Below are 13,248 nucleotides of genomic sequence, written 5' to 3'. Positions count from 1 at the left end.
GTTAAGAGCAGTTTCAGTTAAGAACGGACCTCTGGAACGAATTAAGTACGTAGCCAGAGGTACCACTGTACTTGACTATTGGAGACAATTGTGGTGGTGGGGTCAATGTTTGTACATTAAGATCTCCTTAACATCCCTCCAATATCTGAAATGTATTTGAGTGGGGTTGTGGTGGTGCCTCAGTTATGGAACTGGTATTGCTGCGAGACCCTCTCTCCTCCTCCCACTTGTAATGATGGCCTTCCATCTCTATGTGAAGATCGTGGGTGTTTTGTTTGTTCGTTTGCAAACATGAGGTCCTTGAAATCAGCTAGTTTTTAATTTCCTTAAACATGGGTTTTATCCGTTGTTTTATTCCTCTGTGTTTGAGATTTATTTCATTTTATTGATGTTTTAATTTGCTGCAAGTCACCTTGAGCACTAAAAATGAATAGGTGGGGTGGAAAAAAAGTAATAAACTTTAATAACAAAAGCAGCAGCCAGGAAACTCCTGAACTGCACCTCAGCCGGGAGTAGACTTCTTTTTCTTTTTCATCTCAGTCCAAGAATCTCCCCAACTCCAGCCAGCTGTTAACAGGAGAGTAATACTACTAACATATCTTTCAACTTTCAAAAGTAAAAATCAGAGCCAAACTGACTGAAAAAGTAAAAACTGAAATCATGAGGAGCCAGGAGGCGGCAAAAGAGAGAGAGAATGCAGATTTTATTGGAATCATGGCACTTGCCTTTGTGCCATATTCTTGATGCATCCTCAAAACCACCACCTACCCAGCACAGACAAATTTGCAGGTATCATAGTTACCTGCAAATTTTCTCCCTCATGTGCAAGCAGCAGCTATAGGGAGGCTAGCAAAGATTAATTGTAAACCGCTTTTAGGTTTCTGCAAACCACTTAGAGGTTTTCTTACAAATCAAGTGGCATATGAATTCTGTCAAATAAAAATAAAACAAACAAATAATAGAAAGCAATACATAAATAGCATACAACAAACATCCCCACCCCCAGGTAATAGAAACTAAAACCTGTGTGACCTGAAGGAAGGCAGAAGCCAGGGTGACTAAAGCAAAGGTGATAGAACCAACAGCTGCTGAAACAGGCCTGAGAATATTTCGCACCATTTGTTTGTGTTAATATTTTAATTGTAAATTGCCTTGGTGCTTTGGCACAGCTCATATTTCAACAAACCACAAACAACATCTACACAATGCTTATGCACAGGCAATTATTAGTCAAGCTAGATCAGTGTTTCCCAAACTTGGCCCTCCAGCTGTTTTTGGACTACAACTCCCATCATCCCTAGCTAACAGGACCAGTGGTCAGGGATGATGGGAACTGTAGTCCCAAAACAGCTGGAGGGCGAAGTTTGGCCATCACTGAGCTAGATCAATAGGAGGAACTGTAGCACCCTGTTCTTAAGGATATATACTTAGGAGCAAGACCCACTTACCTTGCAGTATACGCTTTAGTTTAGCACAGTCGACACTGATGTACTGTAAGAGTTCAATGTCATGAACATCAGCATTGTCTTCAGAGCACACAGTCAATTCCTGCAATCTGCAAAAAACAAGCAGCTTCTCAAAATGGATGGATTTTTGACATAATGAAGGGAGAGGGGACAATGTGAAATGATAATGCACTCAGATGTTTAGGGCAACCAGAATTGGTCAAATGCACAAAGGCGACACAGCCATGCTTTGGATTTTAAAGATTCAGAACTGAGCAGAATGTGAAGTTATTCGCAGCTTCACAGCCCATTCTGTCAAAAAAACAAACCAACTCCATGGCGCCTCACTGCCCTCTTTTGCCTTGACCCTAATGAATTCAATTAGCCATGAAGTCTTAAGTGCATCTCGCAGATTCTTCTCCCACCCACACCACACACTTGGTGATTCAGCACTTTGGCCCACATGCAACTAATATCTAAATCATGTGTTGAGCGCAAGCTGAGAAACTGCTTTGCTCGGTCTTAAATCTACAGATGTGTGTGCGTGACATGATACGTAACTTCCAGCGCCAACCAGCAAGGGAGCTCTTCATTTCATCTATGTGGAGAAAGACTTAACTCTGGCATGACATGGGAATGTGCCAGGAATTCAAAAGCATGGGTCACAGGACCCACAACGCTAAGCCTGCACCACTGAACACCCCGCCGCCCCCGGCAAAATAACCCATGGGGACAAGCAATGAATGGCCAAATGTTTAAATTAATTTCTGAGCAAGAACATCATTTGAAACGATTTCTCTCTTTCACGGTCCCCTCCCAGGTCCATGCAGCCAAGAACAGGAAATATGAGACCAAACAACACTCAGAAGGTAGTTCAAGGAGAGGTTTTATTTAATTGTTTCTGACTATTCCCCATAAAGGAAATGCAGTGTCTCCCGTTCTGTATGGAACTACTCTCCATCAAGCCATTTAGCAAAAAAGAGAAAACCCACATCCTCCAGAGCTGGCTGCCAAGAACAACTCCTTGGAACAGAGGTTATGAAAAGGCCCTTAAAATTTAGTTGAGGTACCCTTTAACTGCAGGACTTTCTACCTGTTCATTAGAGACTGATGTTGCTCCTATGCTCTCCACTTCTGGATCCAAAATTCACATAGGGGAACACAGGAAGCTGCCTTATACCTTAAATGATTTGCCCAATTAGACCAGCATTGTCTCCTCTGAGCGGCAGCAGTTCTTGAGGGTCTTGAGCAGGAAAATTATCTTATGTCAGGGCTTGAACCATGCTACCACAGAGCTCTAATTTGTCCCCCTATGAAACATTACATCACTTGGGAAGACAGGAGAACTAATACCAATGTACTGGAAGAAGCAAAGATCACCAGTGTTGAAGCAATGGTTCTTCAACATCAACTTCGTTGGACTGGTCATGTAGTGCAGATATCTGATGATCATCTTCCAAAGCAACTACTCTATTCCAAACTTAAAAATGGAAAGCGTAATGCTGGTGGTCAACAAAAGAGGTTTAAAGACAGTCTCAAGGCAATTTTTTTAAAATGTTGTATAAACACCAACAATTGGGAAACACTGGCCCGCAAGCGCTCCAGTTGGAGAACAGCCTTTACCAAAGGTGTTATGGGCTTTGAAGACACTCGTGCTCAAGATGCAAGGGAGAAACGTGCTAAGAGGAAGGCACGGTTGACAAATCCACACCATGACCAACTCCCATCCGGAAACCAAAGTCCCCACTGTGGAAGGATGTGTGGATCCAGAATTGGCCTCCACAGTCACTTACGGACTCATTGTTAAAACTGTGTTTATGGAAGACAATCTTACTCGGCTATGAGCGATCGCCAAAGAAAGAAGACGACTAATGAAATATCCATCTTCAGCTTGTTTGGTTTCCAATTCTTTAGGTCTGACTTGATGCAAAGCCTTCTAAATGAATCAAAATTACAGTGGTACCTCTCGTTACAAACTTAATTCGTTCCGTAGGTCCGTTCTTGACCTGAAACTGTTCTTAACTAGAGGCGTGCTTTCGCTAATGGGGCCTCTTGCTGCCGCTGTGCTGCCGGCACATGATTTCCTTTCTCATCCTGGGGCAAAGTTCTAAACTTGAGGTAACTCTTCCAGGTTAGCGGAGTTTGTAACCTGAAGCGTTTGTAACCTGAGGCATTTGTAACTTGAGGTACCACTGTATTAACATACACCTGCGTTCAAAGAGATGACCCAACAGCCCACAAGCAGAAGGAAGGTGTAGAAATACGACTATACTAGGTCAGAAGAGACTTGACACTCAGAAGCTCAATCAACCACACTGATTTTAACCTTCCTTGAGATGTATTGATATTTATACATGATAGAGGCTGACTGGGGTCAGAAAAATTTGACAATATTTTAAATGGGGAGTGGCTGGGGAAACCCAGCCAGATGGGTAGGGTATAAATAATAAAAATATTATTTATTAAATGGGCCTTCTAGGAATGATGGGGAAAGTAGCATCTTTCACTCACTCACCTGGTGGAGATGCGGCTGAAGACGGCGTTGAAATTGTTGCAGCTGAGAGAAAAGAGAACTCCAGAGGCAGAATTGCGAAGCTCTGCTGCGTGTTGATTCCCTTCGCGGTAGGTGTGGATAAAGTGACAGATCTCCGGCAACAACTGCTTGACCAGCATCGTCTCATCGAGCCTCATAGTGTCCTTTGGTTGCTAGGAGGACAGTTTGTAAGTGACTGCCTGCCTGAAGCGTTTTCACAGTTCTCTTCCCCCATTGTTAGTAACCCAGGAAATCTGCTCCACTCCCAAGCTATCACAGTATTTTGTAAACAAGATGTGTGTGTTTGCACTCATGAGACACATCTCGCCAGGCTGTGGGAAAACACTGCACATGAACCAGCCACATCTGTCACGATAACTTGCAGCAGGGTGTTATAATGACCCTTGAGGAACCCTTAATGTGGCTGGGGAAAAGGTCGCTGCTATCCTTTTGTTGTATCCCCGCAGAAGCAGCTCTCTATCCTTTTCCTTGGCCACCTTTCTCCTCTTGAACCTGCCTGCGCCTCAAAATCTGCATTAGAAACCCTTTTCTGCCTATCAGCAATTAACGGGGGGGAGCAACCAGAAAAAGGGTCTTTTCAGTGGTAGCACCCCTATATCTTAGTTGAGATGCCAAGTTAAAGACTTTTAATGTGATTTTAGCTCCATAGTTTAAAGTTTTCTATCGATTTTAACTGTACTTTGTTATTGTTTAGTGGTTTTATTTTTCCCCCTGTCGTAAAACTATGTAATTTTAAATAGATGTCCTGCAGCTCCATCTTGCCCATCACACCTTGCTGTGAGCAAGGACCCTTCTTCAGATGGAGGCATAGGCAAGTGGCCTGAACGGTCCTTAACAAGTACCTCTGCAACAGTCATAGCCATTGACCCAGACAGCCTCTGCAGGCCAGCAGAGGCTATAGAGGGGGGGGCAGTGGGAAGGAGGGCACACAAGACCGATCCACTACCTGAAGCAAAGGGATCACCTTGCCTAATGGGTGAGCCTTGCACACGGTCCAGAGAAGGGGAGTCGTGTGCTTGATCCAATGCTCTGCTGCTCAGAGAAGCATAGGAACATGCTGCGGGTCTCATGACTACATTTATAGATTGTCTGCAAGTATGTTTACACAGGTGTCAAATGACAAACCATGAACTATTCCGTCTGCAATGGCTTGGAAAGCGATCTTTTAAAACCAGGATGGGGAATCGCAAGCAGCTTACAGATGATCTCATTACACTAAGCTTGGAACTGTGTGAAGGAAACCCTCAGGAATAAACAAAGACTCTTCGATTTCACCAGAGCCCAAGTTTGGCTTTACAGCTTTGCAGAAAGAGCTAAACCACTAACTGCATTCCCAAGGTTGCAAAAGAGGGGAAAAGCAGAGAGACTCCAGGAACAAAGTTAAGTGAAAATAGGATCACTTTTCTGGAAACCTCAGGACTGCATTCCCACTGGAAGTTTAGACAAAGTTAACTAATGTAAACTAGGAAGCACCTGCGAAAGTCATCTTTAGCAGCCAAAGAGTAAGCTCCATTATCTGTGTACAAAACTAAGCCAAACTGAAAGAAAACCACAGGAGATCTCAGGTGGACTTATGTTTAAAAAATTTAACTTTTAAAGTGAAAAGGTCTTATCTCTTTGCAGTGGCTGAGCCACAAGTAAACACCAAAGGTTCCTTTTTTCTTTTTTGTATATCAAGCTGCATCAACACCCTTTTTTGATGCAATATTTAGAGCCAAAGATACCAAAATCTTTAAGTTTGCTTTTCAAGTCCAACATTATTTTCCTTTCCAGAATTAGTCACATTTAAAAAAAAAAGGCACATCAATACAGGAATTAGTTACAAGGAAAGTTGCATCCATTTCCTGATGCATTCAGCAAAAAGGCAAACAAATATCAGCAATCAGCTGCAGGACTTGGCTCTCTACCCTGCAAACTGCTGCCACGAAAATGCTATTAGCCCACTTGTCTACATTTTCTAGACAGTTGTTTGTAGCACTGCAACAGTTTGAAACCGTCCGTTTACAAAAAAAAAAATCCCTGATTGCCTGGAAGTCACTTCTATATTATTTTTATTAAATTTATTTGGTATGTAGATCAACACATAAAGAAGTTAAAACACACCATAGTTCAAGCGCATTTGGAGGCAACTTCTCAAGCGTAACAGGGGAGTGACTTTCTACAAATCTGACATATTATCATCAAGAACATGACTATTTCAGAAGACAGACATTTCACACATCTTCACAGTTAGATTGTCTATGAAGAATTCGCAAAGGCAACTAATTGTTAAGCAGGCTACTCACCCCAGCAAGACATTTTTCCAGTGTATCCAATATAATCAGCTGAGAAAGATACAAATTCTTTTCAGCAGCTTCTCCAAATATTCTCTGGGGTGGGGGAGGTAGAACACAGGAAACCAATTAAGTTCTCATTACAAAAATGGATTTGCTTCCCATCATCCCACACAGTGGGTGGTATTCAGCTAAGTAGACCCACTGAAATTAACTTAGCCATGGCCATTGAATTCAGTGGGTCTACTCTGAGTAAAACTTAGCTGAATACCACGCAACAGGTTGCATTCAGTGTTAGTCCTACTCAGAGTAGACCCATTTAAATTAATGTGCATGACTAACATTGGCCTATAAATTTCAGGGGGCCTACTCTGAGAATAAATTAGCTGGATATAATCCAATGCTTCCCAGATGAGCATCAGGAGACCAGTAAATTATTTTGTTTCTTGAGAACTTCAGCAAGATCTGGAGCCCTTGAGGTTAATTTATTCAATCGAGACATTTCTATACCACCCATCAACCAAGGTCGCTGGACAGTTGCAAACTTAGAATCAGAAAATACAACCCCAAAATTGACAAATAGTATTTGTATTCAGGCAGCAACCATTTTGTGTGTTTCCAGTTGATGTGTGGCCACTGACACGTGGGTAATTTTGGACCTGGAAGAGGGCAGAATTTGGGAGACAGGGTGCACATGCAGGGGCGAGGAACAGAACCCCCACCCAAAATGGTCACTACCTGTACTAGAATATAAAAACCTGCACCAAGTCAGCAAATATAATTGACAAAAAAATCAGGAGAGATGTGGTTAGCAAAAAATATTGTAGGTGGGGGGCAAGACAATCCTCCCTGGGGAGGACACTGCATAATCAGAAAGGCCTTATCCACTGTGCTACCACTCCTCCTCATTGGGTGTGGGGAAGGTGGAGAGCTACATTTGTGGAAGGCACAGAAATCAAACAGGGCTTCACAGCTTAAACACAGGTCTTCTCTCTACCTTCCTCATTCCCTTTCCTCTCCTGACCCAGTCATGTTCTCTGTACCTAAACCATCCTAAAGCACATGAAAACCCTATGTATACAGGTTTTATTCCAAACACAGGATTCAGATTACCTTGGGAACAGAACTTGGACTTTGGGGTGTGCAAACCAGTCAAACCCACAACATTCAGAAGAGAGATAAAATGAGGAGGCATCCGTTCCCTAGTGCAAAGTCTGGCCCTCCAGATGTTGCTGAACTACATCTATCAGCCCCAGCAAGCATGGTCAACGCCATAGAGCATCTATAATGATCCCTGCTTTTCAGTTAAAATTAAAGGGCATATCCCTCAGGACTAGACAGTGGGTGGGTGGCAGGGAAGTTGCATGATGTTAAAACTTTGAGCTAACTCCCAACAGATACAAGACTGAACATGGAAAGATGAATGGCATCCTATAGGCCTCACCATGTTCACTAAACCCCTTAATGTGTGCCATAGCTTGCCCCTTCACATAGACAATAGCAAACAATGGCCGTGCTTGGCTTTTTACCCTGTCCCAAAAGCCACTGCAATCTGCAATTGAATCAGGATGTCTCTAATTAACCACAATTTCCTGTTTTGTCCATACTGGAAACTATGGTCACCAGTTTCAGAATTACCTAAAATAATCAATTTCAGACCATGGTCTAAAAACCTGGTTTGTTCCAATGTAATGGGAATGCATGGCTAGTTAGAGACTTCCTGCTTTAACCACAGCTCATGCAAAGAGTTCCCATGTCTGTGCAGATCTTGGCTTCATAAGCTGCAATTGTCCAAACTGGGCCAATATCATTTGTCCTGGTTACACATAAGATAGGACGTATCTAGTTTGATCTTGTTTTAAAGAAGCTTGTTATTTCGAACAAGGGAGGGGAGCATTTTTAATCAAAAGCACTGCATATAGGAGATCAATATATCAGTGTGTTTACCAAGTACCAATGGAACCACTGGCATCCAATATCCACTGGTAACTGGGCAAGCAAACACACATATTCCCTTCCCAACCTAAGGTTCCTTCATCTCATGCTTTCCCCGCCTACAAGCAGCCTATTAAGAGCAAGTGGATAGCACTTACCATATTGTTAACATTTTTTAAAATATTGGTGAGGCCACTGATGACCAAGGAAAACTTGTACTTTGAAATATTGATGAGACATTCCTTGTTGTGTTCCGTGCTGACTTTGGTGTGGGTATTCTGTTGACTAGCTTTGATTGGTAGCTGCAGGTGAGGGGGAGAAAGAAAAACAGTAAGCATTCACTTAGAAGAAAACTTCCAGAGCTCCAGTGTGTTACACTGAAGGCTTTTTCCATTAACTTTTCATGCAAGAGCTCTTTGGGTATGCCAAAAACCAACATGGTGGCAGTTTCCAGCTCTTCCCTACCACCCCCATTTAAACAAGCATGGTAAGTGTATGCGAATGTTCATGTTCAGATACAACACTAAACCATGAACGGGCCTAAATTTCTCCTGGGCTTGCATGCTCTCTCTCTTTCCTCTCCTCCTACCACAGTAGCAGGAGGAGATGCTTAGAAGCTTTTATTTTTGCCTTAACTAAAAGATCCAAATTTGCCCTCTTGAGAGGATGAGAGGGAACAAATCAGAGGGGAGGTCAGGCTCATCCACATACTGCTAAATCACAATTTAATGTTGCATCTGAACAAAGCCACTGAATTTTCCCGTCTTAAAATATTTACAAGTATTCAATGAAACAGTTCTTCAGTAAAAAAAAATTGACTGTAGCATTTAAAGCACATGGACAGTGCAATCCTATGCATTTCTAGTAAGCCACCCTGAGTTCAATGTGACATACGCCAAATTAAGTGTGTATAACAGGTGTGGAAGAGTTTTGGCCCTCCAGATGTTGCTGAGCTCCATCTCCTATCAGCCTCAGCAAGCATGGTCCATGCCCAGGCATGATGAGAGTTGTAGTTCAGCAACATCTTGATGGCCAAAGGTTCCCCACACTGACAGTATAAGATTGCAGTCTAAGGCTGTGTACACTCTATACCTTTAAAGCACATTTGAAGCAGTTTCCCCCTCAAAGAATTATGGGCACTGTAGTTTGTTAAGAGTTGCTGGGAATCGTAACTTTGTGAGGGCAAACTACAATGCCCAGAACTCTTTGAGGGGGAAAACATGCTTTAAAAGTATAGTGTGTATGCATGCAACCTAAGTGTGCTTTACTGTTCAATTACTTCTAGTTATTGGAAAGAACTTCTGACATATTTATACAGCATGTACAATTAAAGCATGGCCTTCTATTTTTACCACCAGGCACCTTAATTTTAACCTGCCATAGCAAAAGCACCATGAGCTTCTGTGAATGGGACAAGCCCCAGCCATGTGAGATTGTCCACAACAGGATAACACATATGTTCAGCTTTCTCAGACCCTAGGTGCACCCTGAACCCCACCCACCCTGAAAAAAACGAACTGCGCTCTTCCTTCCTTCCTTTCACCATCCATGCCTATCTTTCTCTTCCCTTCCACCCTGAGAACAATTTGAAAGAACATGAAACAGTTCTTCTGGGGAAGCTAATCAGATTTGATCCTGACAGTTGCCTGGATGGGAGACCACCTGGGAACCATAGCTAAGCTGCTCTGAGTTCACCACAGGAACTCGTTTTAGTAATTTATGCTATAAACTCGTTGAATAAAGCAATTCATTTTCTCCCCGTTTCCTGCCTACTTATGACTGGGGGAGGGGGGAGGAGACCAAAGAAAACGAAAATGGTGGCAGTGCTGATGTGACCCACCTTGCTAGGTTCCAAAGACCACAGCCAATGCAAACAGGTCTGAGTCCAAGATGGAGCTGGAAAGAAACAGCTGGGAGCCTTAAAATGCACTCCCCGTTATTCCTTAGCAAATGGGGCTTGCCTTCGCCACCAGTTTGGAACTGGCTTGTTTCCAACCAGCAAGCATAGTTCGCATTAACCACAGTTTGTTGGATCAGATGACATTATAAACAAAAATGGAAGCAAAAGCCCCTGAACTCCTCCTCATGGTTGCGCCAGAGGAGATGCGGGGGTGGAGGAGCGCATGAGCCCAAGGCTTGCTGTGGATCACTTCTGTCATGCTATACCATGGTCCAAATGCAGCTGCTGTGGCCTGAGATATCCCATAAAGGAACTGGCTATTGTCAGATGTACTTCATCATTGAAATTAGAATCAAAGAGTAACTTTGGGTTGCATTTCACTACCTGTCTTTTGTAACCTACTGCAGAGGTATTGGGCAAAATGTGTTTCCACCAATGTTTAGCTTCTCTCTGAACTGTATCAGTTAAAACTCAAGAGTTTGGAAGTCCCAGCAGCAGCACAGATAAGACTTGAAATGACTCCACAAATCCAAGATATTAATCCTGCTCCGTGAACACTAGACACTTTGTTTTAAGCTGCATCCATAAATTCTTCAAAAGGTCACAGACCAATCATTTCCCTCATGCGTCATTTACCAGTCAGTTGGTCTCAATTGTTGAACAAAACCTTGCAGAAAACCCCACTTTGAGGAAGTTTTACTTTTGATCAAAGCCAACAGCTTTTTGATGGAAGCAGCACACAACAGACACAAAGTGCACTTGGGGGGGGGGAGTATTTCACACAAAGTGGGGATGGTTAATCGGCAAAAACGTACTGAAATTGTTTTAGTTTGCTGTCTATTAAAACCTCTGAACACTGGAGACCTCCAGCTGAATCACTGTGAGGAACCACTTCCTTTATCAGCATCTACTATTATCACCAGCTGCAAACTTAGTAGTGGACTGGATAAGTTTCAGCCACTCTTAATGTACTCCTCTGCTAGAATTTAATTCCCACAGCTGCTATTCCCTGACACATGAGCATACATGTGGGACTGAAATATATGGAGTTGCAGCCTAATTTCTGTCTACTAGTCCACTTTCTCCATGAAGCCAGACAGACAGATCAGAATAAAAATGTTTCTCACCAGATTGCTAAGTCTCGGTCAGAGTAGTCCCAAGGTTTGAGACCCATGAAAATTAGTTCACCTGTATACATTACGTAACTTTATGCCATGTTTATTCTGACTTTTCTTGAGGAAACTTGTCACCAAGAAATGCTTATCTACTTACTTTTTTAAATGAAGGGGGACATTTCTACAACTCTTCCTAGAAAGGGGGGAGTGTACACCCAAAATGTTACAGGACTTCCAAAGAACCTGAAATTTATCTAGCCCCACAACACAATGGTTACTAAAATACTCCCAAAGAATGCTTCTGTATATCTCTTTAAAATGGAAGGGAGCAAAGAAGCGTAACCCACCCCCCAATACTCAAGCCACAGGCCAGCTTAAAGCTAAAATTTGGTGAGCGCTTAGTCCCAGTTACACTGATTAGACAATTCTGAATATTGGATATCTGCATACCTAACTGGGAAAACACGAGAGCATAAACTAAAGTTTACCTCGCAAGAAGAGCCAGTGTGTAAGCCACATATGAGATGGAATGCCAGGATCTGAAAATTTCATTACCTCTTCACCAGATTCAGATTTTTTTTATTTTGGAAAGCAGATAGGTAGCTCCCAGGAAACATAATCTAAACTTGCATAATGCACACTTCATTTCAGAGTATATATGACAATGGTTTGTTTATGTGTGTGTGTTTAAAAAGCTGCAACTCAAAACTACTTCCCAGATGAGCAACCACTAAGCAGCTATGAAGGCACAATCAAAGACTGTTGCCAATTTCTGCCTGTTTATCAGTACTGTACCTCTCTCTCCTATATGATCACGTTTGTCAGGAACACAACAGGGCCTTTACAGCAGTGACCCCTCACCTTTTCAACTCCCTCTCCCTGGAGATATGTTTATGAGGGGCTCCCTCCTCTGAAGATTTCTTTTTTAACCCACCTTTGGTTAGGGTTCCAGTGCAATTTATAACTTGCTTTTATGTTTTTTAATATAATTTCTATTTTGTCCTTCATCCAAGGATCACAGGGCACCTTATAATATAAATACACACCAAACAAAAACAATGCATTTCACAATAATCTGGTGGGGCAGTCTAGCTAGAAACATGACATATGCCAATGAAAAAGGAAAAAAGCCTAATTTTATAGCCCACAGCAATAGCTCAGAAAGTCCCATTTAAAAAGCAACTGAATTTACTTCCAAGAAAGCAATGTAGGATGAAGTGCAAGATCCTACTAGGACAGTAATTTCCAGCAACTTCTCTTTGCAAGGGAAATCACATCTTTTGTAGATAACTTTGAGAGCTTTGGCTGAAGAGTAGCTAGCTAATGCTACTTTGGGGGGAATTTACTAGCATGAGAAATTAGCTCATCATTAGAAAGTGTCATTCTTCCAAAGTAGGAAATAACTCCCTCAATATCTCTTTTTTTAAAGATAGCATAGCAGCTACAGGAAAGTGTTTGAACATTTTAAGTCCATAACTCCTATTGTGTTAGCCAGCTCAATTCTACAAGGAAAATGACAAATCTTAGGGTGTTTCACACAAGCAGTATGCCCCATTTTCCATACATTACTGCCCCCTTTCACATGGAACAAGGATGAAGTCTGCCATATTAATACCCATCTAGCTGAATGGAAGCAAGTGAAAAGTGATGCATGATGGGGCAAAATTATGGGGCCAGAACTGGCACTGACTGATTGTTGTATCCTTAGGGCTGTAGGGGGCAGCTCAAGGAAAATGCTGATATTGTGTGCAGAAACTGTGAAAAATGTCAACTTTGTGTTAGAGATTCATTAGGAAAGGAAGTTAAAATAAAACTGCCAATATTGTAATGCCACAATACAAATCTATGGTGTGGTGTGTATAGCTCTGGTTGTTTTCCGCTGCTCAAAAAGAACACAGCAGAGCTGGAGAAGGTTCACTAAATTATCAGGGAGATAGAACAGCTCTCCTATGAGGAAAGACAACAACGTTTGGGCCTTTGTCTTAGGAAAAAAGGGAGTAAGTAACAACATGATAGAGGTGCATAA

The 13,248-nt window shown here is 42.3% G+C and overlaps 2 protein-coding genes across 8 annotated transcripts in view; one reads left to right on the top strand and one right to left on the bottom strand.

Moving 5' to 3' along the window:
* EVI2A (ecotropic viral integration site 2A) overlaps nucleotides 1-13,248 on the top strand; it is a 172,658-nt gene that overhangs the window by 94,067 nt on the left and 65,343 nt on the right. The window lies entirely within an intron of this gene.
* NF1 (neurofibromin 1) overlaps nucleotides 1-13,248 on the bottom strand; it is a 159,691-nt gene that overhangs the window by 143,189 nt on the left and 3,254 nt on the right. For all 6 annotated transcript variants that reach the window (XM_081890100.1, XM_081890099.1, XM_081890101.1 and 3 more), the window contains exons 2-5: nucleotides 8,366-8,509; nucleotides 6,285-6,368; nucleotides 3,961-4,151; nucleotides 1,449-1,555 (exon numbers count right to left, since the gene is read on the bottom strand). In XM_081890100.1, coding sequence (XP_081746226.1) covers nucleotides 1,449-1,555; nucleotides 3,961-4,151; nucleotides 6,285-6,368; nucleotides 8,366-8,509 — 526 coding nt within the window. The remainder of the gene's footprint in view (nucleotides 1-1,448; nucleotides 1,556-3,960; nucleotides 4,152-6,284; nucleotides 6,369-8,365; nucleotides 8,510-13,248) is intronic.

The sequence above is a fragment of the Podarcis melisellensis genome (genome assembly GCF_964234715.1).
Source record: "Podarcis melisellensis genome assembly, chromosome: 15".
NCBI lineage: Eukaryota > Metazoa > Chordata > Lepidosauria > Squamata > Lacertidae > Podarcis > Podarcis melisellensis.
The sequence above is the reverse complement of the archived record's forward strand: the minus strand, read 5'-3'. Positions and strand labels throughout refer to the sequence as shown.